This window comes from Teleopsis dalmanni, chromosome 1 (genome assembly GCF_002237135.1).
Source record: "Teleopsis dalmanni isolate 2A chromosome 1, ASM223713v2, whole genome shotgun sequence".
Classification (NCBI taxonomy): Eukaryota; Metazoa; Arthropoda; class Insecta; order Diptera; family Diopsidae; genus Teleopsis; species Teleopsis dalmanni.
Genome location: NC_051846.1, coordinates 212,727,132 through 212,739,293, shown reverse-complemented (window position 1 = coordinate 212,739,293; position 12,162 = coordinate 212,727,132). Strand labels below are relative to the sequence as shown.

Here is a 12,162-nt window from a genome sequence, read left to right as displayed (position 1 = left end):
TTTATGTTTTTTTTTTATGTTTATTTTTACATTTATCACATCACTTCGCCGTGCGAACACATCATTGAGTGGCAGCTTCATTCATAAAAACGCAAATTAATTTTATTGACTAAACTTTTTTATTCTACAAAATTTCAAAATTGTTTTTAAACATAATTTTCCTATTTTATAACATCACTTAAGAGTTCAGCAAACCTGCGGAGAATAAATATTGTAAAGCCACAAAAGCTAAAAGGGTTAAAGGTGACTCTTTGCCGCAATACACAAATGTCGTTGTAAATGATGTGGGGTCTATGGATAGACTTATGTATGAAAAAAAATGGTATATAGCACAGCAAATATCGCAACAGAGTTGCCAATATTAAAAAAAATTTTTACGACCTAATCAAATTTAATATTAAATGTGCGGGATCGCCACTTATCAGCGAACTAACAGAGTAAAGTGGGCAACAGACGTTGGTTGAAACCTTCTGGATATGACAATTTTAATTTTTTTGTTAGTATTTAGGTATTAGTTATTAAAATACACAATAGTTTAGGGATATAATTTTGCATTTATTTTTTTATTTTTATTTGTCCACTCTCACTAGTCATCACATTTATTTTGTTATTGTTTTTTGAATCCAAATTCCTTAGAAAGGTTTAGATAGATATAGTTGTAGTCTCAGATTGACACTATCTCATATTGACAGAATTTTTAAAACTAGATTTTTGTAAGCAAGCTTGGCAACTCTAATGTCATTGAAATTTAAGTTTGAACTAATAAAGAGTAACAAGTATCCTTACCTTACCAGCTAGTGTACGCCTAACGTAACATTGCAGTACTTGAGTTGCCACACATTAAATCGTTTTAATTGCAGAAACCAATTTATGAATGAATCTAGGAATAAAGAAACCTTTAACGTGTATCATGGAATTGTGCAGTAAAGGAATTTTCATTTGCATACTCCATAAAGTCCTTCACGTAAATATGCAACACTAATTAAATGATTTCATTGAAGAAATCTCTATGAAACATTGAATTCCTCCAAAGTAAACAGCACACTTGTGAACTTATTTACGAGCATCTGCGAGTAGACTGACGCTGCAGTTGTGGCATGAATGTGTTGAACCATAAATATGAATAACAAAAGCAATACCAGGAATCAGGAATCAACTTGTAATAGCTACAATGTTGGCAACATTTTGCAAGTTCCCAGGATTCAGATTTGTTTTTTCCTGTTACCATAAGGACGGTGATTAAGGACATGACAGCATTGCGAACACACATGTTCTCTTTGTGCACAGATATCAGAATAAAAAAGTCCTTGGCATGAGAAGGATAATCGCTTGTTAATCAGCGCCTTAAATATGTTGTAACGGCGGTTCCGTAGCAAGCAAAAGCTAAGAAAAGCAACATGAAAAAGAAAATCTGTTAAAAGCATAGACAGTTAAAGTGGAAAAAACATTCCAGATAAGTTGAATACATGAGATAATTTATTTAGCCAGGATACCGCAGGAAAAATACTTCAAAAAGCCAAACAGATTCTTTGAATTGAAAAGTAAATTTAAGAGCATTTACTTATTTAAGCATTTTCGTTTATGAGAAAGTTTAAATTTAACAACTTATTTTTATAGAAATTTGTTTATAAATAAAATTAAACTTAATTTCACAAAATTGCTTGCATAATCCGCTTAATGAAAAGCAAGCGCCGCTCATCTTATTTGCAATACAAAAACTTTCCAACTATGGAAATTTAAACGGCAACAGAAATTGCCTTACGTGCTCGAAAACAGATAAAAAGCAAAAAGGGGAAGAACACAACTGGCAACAAGCAGAAAACTACTACTGTTGGTAGAACAGAGATAACAATATGCCATAAATTATGCAGTTATGTGGTTAGCTTAAGTTTTTTACTATCCAACAACAACAGCAACAACAACAACAACAACAACAACAACAACAACAACACCAACAACTATTGCAAGAAGAAATAGTCTCAAGTAAATCATAAACAAACTCACAGGAGAACTTGCAAGAGCTTATCCTTTGCCTGCATAGACAACTATTTTTTTTCTTAAGCAAAATATTAAAAACTTTTGTAAAGTCGTTGTAGGAAACGAAGAAGGAGGGGTGAATATGATGTTTATTATGTTACTAATTGTGCAACTATAATATTTGCATAAAACATTTATGCTAACAAGTGGCAACACTGTTTTATTTAAACTCAGTAAACTTTGCTTAGTTTAATCGCAACAAAACCGTTACGATTTTAAACTTTTTAATGAAGAAACTGAGTTACATTGCAGTGTAAATTATGTAGTTTAATAAATCCTTGCGGCTACGAGGACAACAATTCGTTTTTATCTAACACTAACAAATAAATAATACTTACATAGTGAAGAGAAATCATGAACATGTGGGACTTTATAGTTTTTTAAGACCTATATTCATACATACCGGAGTAGTTAAATATAAACCCATTCTCTTTATTTTATTACTATTTATTTATCACATTCAAAATTGGTTTTATTTGATCCAAGACAAACATATATGCCACCTCTCGTTCCAGTCTTCAATATATTTTTCATAGGTATTTTCCAGTATGGTCGATACCTACTGCAGCAAATTTTATTTTATGACTTAAATCGTGCAAAATGAATTCTACTGAGCTTTAATTTAGTGTATAGAACAAAAAAGATTGCATGGAGCTGGAACTGGAGAATGTGATGGTTAATTTGACTTGATCGTAACTATAACTTTATACAACGAAGCATTATGTATAAAAAGCTTTTCAACATCCGTTTCTAATGGATTTTTCAAACCTAAAATACAGGAAGTATGTAGCTTGAAATAGTTGGCGTCAAAATGTCTTACAGATACTTCAGAGACCCTAGCGGTATCAGTTAAAGACAATGTGAGAAGACTGATAATCTTATTAAATCCTTCGATTATTAAACCCAAGTGCCTCTATTGCCTCAACACTTTTACAAAGTTTTATTTAAGGATATTTATGACCACCTCTTTGACTATTTTCTTCAAGATGTAAACTATGTCAGAAATTATCTCTTTTCACCAGAAAATGGTCAGATATTATCTCTTTTCACCAGACTTTTTCTTTAATTTTTTCTTGATTGGTCAGATCGAATTAAGTCCATAATGAAGTAAATCTAAGTACCACTGTATGCTTGGTACCTACTTGGACTGAAAGAAGCAATTTTAGTCAATACTAAAGCGAATATCTTACGAATCTAGTTAATAATTTATTAAATAATTTTTATAAAATCTTTATATTCCCTTATATATTCCCAATTTGTGTATGAGCAATCTTTGCGGAAACTCTTTTTTAAAAAATATTATTATGTTTTCATTGAAACTGTCTAGAGTGGCATAAAATTCCTTTTTTACTTACTTTCAGATTTTTTTATTTATGTGAACTTTTAAGAACTCTCAATTTAGAAAAATCAACAATAGCCCCAAAATACTTATGAGGTCATTTTGGGTTGTTTTTCATCCGGCGCAACCCAATTGAGCTCAATAAATTGTTTATTTTTATTGATGCAATTAGTTGTGATTTTACCACAAACATCAAGTAAAAATACACACTAAAATAAATAAAATAATAAAAAACTATATCAATGTCTGATTCCACCGAACGAAGCACTTGTGGGGCGTAAATCGGCTTCACTTTTTAGTGTGACGTTGCAACGCCTTGAAATATTCTCAAAAAACAAGGTGGAATTCAACGCATAGAACGAAACACACTTAACTTTTCAGTTTATTAGCTATCGAATTTACAAATGAATCACTTTAGAGTATATAATTTTATTTATATGTAAACTACCGAACATGAATGTCGAACATTGATAGAATCAGAAACCAGAGAGCAATTAAAATCGAACGAAATGAAAACGTTTTCACTTGTTCAATTTAAACAAATCCCGAAGAGGCGAGTACTCCTCACGCACGCACCTCCGCACTTCTCTTGTTATAGACTTGAGTCTATAAATTTTCTAAGTATTTTTAGCTTCGATGTGTAAAGTCCAATTTGGAAGCTAACAGGGTAATTTGGTGCAAGGTGTTGATGGCCGCAGCTGCGGGAACGCGCACTTTGAAGTTGAATTGGGGAAGATTTTTATTTATTTATTTTTTGTGAGTTTTTTTAGCACTATTCTGTACTAAGACTTTCGACTTAAGAATTCGTTTTTTGATATAAAAATCTAAAAGGAACGAAAAACTATTTTAACATTGAAAATGTTATTAAAACGAATCCTACAGCAATTTTTTTCTAATATATATTTACTGTTTTTAGTGCAGTTAGCTAGCACGCAGTTTATGTAGGTGTAATTGCAAATAACCGAACTCATAAACTAAGCCGCCTTCCAACAGAACTCGAAATAATGTCACCCGATCTCTATGTAGATCAAACTATGATCTTGCACACGACTAATGGTGAGCAAAAATAAATGTCACTATCATTGGGTTCACATATCCGGGTAGAAAATACTGAAAACCTAATGTGGGGTATATACATAATACACATAATAGCACTTAATAGATACATAAACTTAAACTATAATCTATAAATCTAAATCTATATAATTTATAAACTATAATGGTTTTTAAGTCGCTCCAACGTTACTTCAACTCACTTAACGTCACTTATTATTTTCATAAGACTAAGATTACATTTTCTTGGAATTGGAATTTCTTTAGAAAACCATTATAATTGTGAAACCAATTTTTCGAAAATTGCTAAATTCTTTGAATTTTCTATTTCAAAAATCCAAGAACCGCAAAAAAGTATTTAAAGATTTTTTTTATCTGAAAAAATATTTTTCATTTTATATATTCAATCGAAAAATGTAAATAAAAAAGTAGATCTTTCTGAAATTTGCTGTAATAAAAATTGTTTAATGTTTTTCTTTACAGAATGCGAAAAATGCAAAATAAGCACAAAAAGGTTAAACCTGAACAAATTTTGCAAAAGGGATTACGGTGAGTAACGCCAAGAAATACCAGAACATAAAAAAAGCTCGAATTATTAAAATAATTCAAATAGAATTAAAATTCCTCTTAAATAATTCGATTACTTTTTTGTAATTTGTAACGATTAATGGATTAATGTAATATTTTGTTATTATTTTAGCAATAATGGCGAAAGTAATTGGTCGCGAAGCGAGCACCGAGGTAACAAGCAGCGAACAATACGAATACACCAAAGAAAGCCAACAACAGGAACCCGAAAAAGAGACGGTGAAGTTCGATTTACAAATACAGACCATTTTCAAGCGTTCCCCACCCGAGTACGGAACAACGAATACAATCCTAAAACGAGGTCCTATGACCTGGATCATACCGACTAAAAATTTGGAATGTCGTTGCCCCAAAATTAAACTTAATCGGTAAACTCGAATTTTATATTGCGTCTTAATATAGTCATCTACAATATAGTCATCATCTATATATAATATTATCAATTATAATATATTTTACATATCAATTAGTTATAATTTAATTTAATTTTCACAAACAGACTAAAAACAGGACTTATTTCTTTATCATTTGTTTGAGAATATAGATTGCTTTTATTCTCAACTTTGAGAGAAATCGCACCATCTATCTATATATCCATCTGTCTTAAGGTTGCTATTATTTAGAAAGAGGTTTTAACTGCATATACTGATGGTTTCAAGGTAGTTGACAGAATATACAGTAATGTTCTCTCTAAGAAACTAAGGTCGTGTGCGAGTTAGGCTAAGTTGCGTTCTAAATGAGGGAAATACTAAGTTGTGCCGATAATGTAGTGATGTGTCGATACGTGTTGATAAATGGCTAAATGTGTGCAGTGCAAAAAATCCCAAAAAATCTCCCATTTGGTTTAGCATCAACTTAGCCTAACTCGCACACGTCCTAAACATACAAACTGACTTTTTTTGGTACAACTCTAGCTTACCCTATAGAAAGTAATAAACTGAATAGGAACATATTAAAACTATTAGATGATCGAGCTACTTTAATCTTTCAGTTTAATCTATTTTACTTCTGGAACTGTTTTTTGCTGTTATATATCGTATATATATAATATAGCAACGCAATTAATATTTTTCTTCTCTGAGCACTCCATCACAGAGAGAACACTTGTAATTCGAAACTTGTGACTAATTTGACCATATCGCTAACATTATGCAAATATTTTTGAAATCTTCTTGTATAGAACTGTTACATACAAAATGGGAACCATCCACGATATACAGACATCTGAATGTAACTTGACTCCGATTTGAATCTAATTGATACACCCTATAAAGATATTACTATTGCAGTAGGTTTTCTAAGAAGGTGACTTTCAATTAATTAACCGTGTTAAGTGATTACATTTCTTCTCGAATGATTTATACCACAGTTGAAAGTAAAGTGCCTTACATCTGCTCTATTATTCCCCAGAATATTAGCATCGAGAATATTAGCATAAGTGGACTAAACTAACATAACCTTTTAGAATTGCCTATCTTATTATTGAAGACGTTATATACATTGATTTCTTTAAATAATACTATCTAAAACATTTTTTTTTTTTATTTAATTGCAGTTCATATTTAATTTTGGGCAAATATTCAGAATCTCCGCCCGGTTACTTAGGCATTGGTTCACGGACAATTGTTATAGAATGGAAGGACGAGTGGGCGAGGCGCGTAAAACGCTTGGAACGCAGAGCGCGAACATGCCAATAAATTCTTTAGTTTATGTTTAATTAATTTGTGCGAAGTCTTTGTGTAATTTTAAGTAAAAGCTGTGTAAAAATATATTTCAGACATTTAATTGAAAATATATTTTATAGTTTTGTTTATAAATATATTTCAATGCAAATAATTCACATGATAATATTTATAACTACTCATACTAGCGTAAGCCATGTAACTACTAATGCATTTATTTATTATTTTAAAATTAATTAATTTCTGTTTTAAATAATTGTTTTTATTTTGTTATTAATTTAATTAAGCTGCTGTAAGTGATTTATTGATAACCAAAATGTATTGAAATACATACTATATATATGTATATGACAGAGAGTGGAATTTGAGGATATACTGTTTTAAAATTTCCTAATACTTCTGAACGGTTTTTTCGCAATGAATAATTTGACTGGCACCGTGAAAGAGAACCATATAATAGATACTTGCTCAACAGATTTAAATAAATTGAAAAAATTTAATACAAAACTAAAAAGTGTTTGTCCGTAGCACATAATTTTTTAATTTTCATTGCATTATCTCAAGCTATAGCAACTGAACTGTGTACCTATTTAAAAAAAATGCCAGAATGTAGCACTTGACACTTGCTCTGCTTTTCAAAAAAGTGTCAAAATGTAGCATAAAACTAAGAAGTATCTGTTTTTAGCACACAATTTTATTATATATACTGCAATTTATTGGATTTAATTATAACTTCCTGAAAATATATATATTCTAGAAGAAATTTTGAATTTTATTTATTAGAAGTTTTTCGTAATAATGCGAAACGGTTTAATTATAATTTTAATGAAATTGAAGTAATTCTTTATCGTTTTCATTGCACTATGTCAAGCTATAGCAACTGAACTGTGTACTTATTTAAAAAAAATGCCAGAATGTAGCACTTGATACTTGTTCTACTTTTCAAAAAAGTGCCAATATATAACATAGAACTACAAATACTGCACTGTATTGAATTTAATTGTAACTCCCTTGAAAGATATATATCCTAAGAGAAATTTTGAATTTTATTTATTATTAGAAGTTTTTCTTAATAAATGCGAAACGATTTAATTATAATTTTAATGATATTGAAGTATTTCTTGATAATATTAAATTCAATGAAAATCAAATTCTATTAATAATAAATATTTAATTTTTACAGCTTATATTTTGTACATATATATATTTTTTTTTTATTAATTTAATATTATATACAATTTCCAAATATATTTACTATATAAGATAATATATTTAAAATTATTTAGTTTTGAACATGTGAAACCAAACTTTGTGCATATTTATAATGGAAAAATTTAAATAAAATATTACATGAGTAATATGAGATTAATTTTAAAATTGCAAAAAATATATATTATTTATATAAAAAAATGAATAAAAAATTTTAAAATTTATATGTAATCATTTTATGTTAATGGAAAAAAATTTAAAATTATTGATAAATATTTAAATTTAAAATTATCAATCAAATATGTAATTCTACCAATAATGAATTATTATTTTTTTACGGTTAAATTTTTTTTATTAAAAATAAAGGATTTATTGTCATGTTCGCAAGTCCGCAACGAAATCCGTTAAATCGACAAATTATTTCCATTAAAATTGAACAGAAAAATTGTTCTAGAATCACATAAATGCAATAAAAGTAAGAAAACTCAACAATCAAATTTAAAGCAATAAACACCGATAATTTAAGTATTAAAATTTAAATTTAAGATAATAAAATAAGCAAATATATAAAGTTTAAATATTTTAATTCCAAGCACCTGACACACTTAAAAGCAGCGTGTGAGATATTTACATACATAAATGCATTGAACTAAAATATAAAGTCTGACTGTTATCTGTTTCAACTGCTTTATATTTGTATCGATTAATTTTGGGACTTTTATCGACATTTGAATTATACTAAAATATAGAGAAACTGTAACGAGTCAAATGTATCGAAATATATAGAAATATATAGAAATATATAACGCACAGTCAAAGAAAATATTATTTATGAAAAAATTATTATAAAATTGTAAGAAAAAAACCTATACACAATATATGCATAAAGAAGTATTACGACCATAAATTTATTTCACAAAAAAAAAAATTTAATTCAAAATAAAACTAACCTAAAATGAAATCTTTTCTATATCTTTTTTAATATGTTTAGAAAAAAATAATAAAAATTAGATCGAAGTTAAAGTTGAGTTAAAGGCTATGCTTAGTCTATTAATGGGACACAAATAGAAACAATATAGACACCCTTTTTCTTTGTCGATTTTGAGTTTCGAAGACAATAAGGCGACAAAAAGAAGAAAAGAGGCGATCCAAAAATACACAGTTAGGGACAACCGGATACACGAAGAGAACAAGTGGTAAAAAAAATAAAGACAAGTTATATACAATTGAGAGACAAAAGGAAACCAGGAATAAGAGATAACAGAAGCGCAAGGAAGAAACAATAGATATATAGATATAGATATATAGATATATTAACAAGACGATGACAAAAGAGGGTAACAGAAAAAGAGAAGGGAAGATTGAAGATATGAGCGAGAACCACATGACAGACAGACAAAAAGGAAAAGAAGGCAAGAAAAAGAGTGACAAGATAAAGACAAAAGCTAGAAAACAGGGAGACAACAAAGAACCTCCAAAAAGAAAAGAGAGAAAGACAAATGAGAATAAAAGGAAGGGATATACGAGAGAAAAGGAGCAGATAATAGAAGACAATAGAGTGGACAGAAACAAGAGAGACAAGAGAGTGAAATGGGATTTGTGTGTATAATATTTGCATCTATTTCTAATAAGAGCTTAACATTTGATAAAATTTTCTATTTACATTTTGAATATTTTTATCTACCAGAATCTGTTCCCGTTTTCAAAAGATCACATCAATGTTTTTATTTGACTTCTACTTATTTGTTTAATCCTCTTAGAGGTCTTTCTTCCTTCATCTGGTAGGCGTAGCTACGATCAGCCGCAGTAACCTAACCTAAAACATAATAACCTTTCGATATTGGATAACCGTTGGATTACTGGGTGGGACTAAAATGGGACAACCCCCTTTTTACTAAAATTTATTTAACATTTAATATTATTGTTTTAAAATAAAAATATTTACATAGTAAATTATTTTATTGCAATTTGAATTTTAAATTTATTATATATTTCGAAATAATTAAAATCAAACAAAATGATTGATTAAATTAATAAATTCATTTAAATGATTTGCGGTAACTTGTAATTTATAACTTTCCAAGAGAAAAGCCAATAAGTGTTATTTTCATTCGGAATATTTGAAAAAAAAATTAAATAAAATAAATTTTGTTTTTTTTTTCTGTAAAAAATTTTCAAAAGATTCGTGTCTTATGTAAATTGACTTGTCTCACTTAATATGGTACCTCTATTAAGTACACTTCATCAAATATAATAAATTAACACATAGTTTGGATCAAAGAAGTTTCGATCTTCATTGGTGTGGATTGTACTATTCATATCCAATAAAGGATGTTCTAAAAAACATAAAAAAAAACTTTTAATTAGTACGAAATAAACGCAGCATAAAAGTATGCAATATAAATGTGGCGAAAAGTTCACACTGCTAGGGACACTGTGCAGAGAGCTTTAAAAAATAAAATTTTATTTTATTTATGTTTGCAACGCAAAAGATATATTGATAAAAATTAATTTTATTTATGCAGTTTTCAGTTTCCAGTTTTCAGGTGTCTAAAGAAATAAGAATTATGGCTGTTTGCGGGGGGTGGTGCGTGCGGTGAAGGTTATATATTGCTACTACAATTATCAGAAATGCTACTACATCAGCTGCAAAACGCAGATAAATTAAAATTGCCAACCCAAAAATGTGAAAGAATTTTCTCATTCTACTGAACGCATTATGTTATAATTAACACGCTTAAGGCTGAAATATTTATAATTATGAAAATGATATAAAAAAATTCGCAATGTTGCATTTAAATTGATAATAATTCATTGCGGACGCATTTATCAAAGCAACCGACAAAATTGCTCCCGATGGCCGCCACAAATGTTGTCAAATGACATAACTATTGTTGTAGTATTTAAGGATTGTGGTTGTATTTGTTGTCGTTGCTGTTGTCGATGATGTTGTTGGTTTTGTAGTTGTTGTGTTAAATGTGGCATCTGCGTTTCACATAGTGTCGATATTGACCATAATCAGATTTCCATCGCCCCTACAACGAAAGAATCTGTCATGCAAACCGAAATGTTTAATTCAACGCGTCCTGGTTTTTATTTTAAATTCTATCACACACACACATTAAAAGCCGCAAACAACACAAATTCATATCAATAACACATCCGTTTCCGCTGCGTCTTCATAGTCCTCTGCGCTATTCTGATTTGATGGCGATGCAAATATTCGAAAATATTTTTAACAAACGCTATGATTGCTGCGCGGCACCTGAATGAATTCGCATTTACTTCTGCGTAATTTCCATGGAGACCAAATACCAATGCGGCTACAACAACAACAACAGCAACAGCAGCAACAATATTGTCACCAGAAATGCATAACAAAATGCTATTGGATTGCATTGAAATGCACACAATAGGAAGGTGTCCAGATTTATCGACATATTCCAGGGATTTTTTCCTCCGTTGGGCATTTTCCATACAAAGTCGCAAATAGTTTATATGGATCGAATTTTTTTTACTATGCATATCTTATTTCCTTCCGTCAGGAAACGAGTTTTTGCTTCCAATACAAGCAATATGAAAAGCTTAAAGGTAAAAAATTGATTAAACCCAGTAACAAAATTCAATAAAAATATTATTTGAAATAAGCCTATTTATTTGTTTCTGGACCCAGCTAATATGTGAATTTTGACAGTTGTCAAAGTGCAGCTATTATATTTATTTCATGCCTCCAAGCGATATAAGTAAAGAATTTAATATGAAATTTACAAATTTTAAGAGAATAAAATTAATAAAGCGACGTAAGATTTCTGTAGCTGATATTTATTTTCATACTCAAATCGCATTTTCCGTTTCATCAAAAAAACATTTGTTTCAAAAACCAATCATTTTTCCATTTAAGTTCTTAATAGCGTAAAGATATTCTGTTTTGGCTGGCTGGCTCGAAAGAGTCCCACTTGGATCAACAAGCCTTTAGTGTCACCATGTTAGAAAAATATACGTATACCTAGATAGAGGTAAACATTCTTGGAGCATATGCCGATAGCAGACAATGCCCTGTGAGCAGTACCGTTAACAACCTGCAATCTGTTCTTAAAAGAGAAACAGAACCATGAAGCATTAAACAGGTAAACGATTCTTAAGTTTAAGTACCTAGCTGATGCCAAATTTACCGGCATTATGAAAAGAATAGCGTGTAGTGTCGCTGTTGGCATAGTCGTTACAGCTCCTGTAGTGCTCAACATTGCATTACTC

The 12,162-nt window shown here is 29.7% G+C and overlaps 1 protein-coding gene across 2 annotated transcripts in view; it reads left to right on the top strand.

The window, feature by feature from the left end:
- The window catches only part of LOC119671816 (netrin-A), a 91,242-nt gene extending 84,456 nt beyond the window's left edge, over positions 1-6,786 (top strand). The window contains exons 5-7 of one of the 2 annotated variants that reach the window (XM_038082613.1): positions 4,913-4,978; positions 5,130-5,385; positions 6,573-6,786. In XM_038082613.1, the coding sequence (XP_037938541.1) occupies positions 4,913-4,978; positions 5,130-5,385; positions 6,573-6,714 (464 nt within the window). In that variant the 3' untranslated portion in view covers positions 6,715-6,786. The remainder of the gene's footprint in view (positions 1-4,912; positions 4,979-5,129; positions 5,386-6,572) is intronic. The other variant, XM_038082614.1, reaches the window with a different exon arrangement.
- Positions 6,787-12,162: the final 5,376 nt, after the last annotated feature.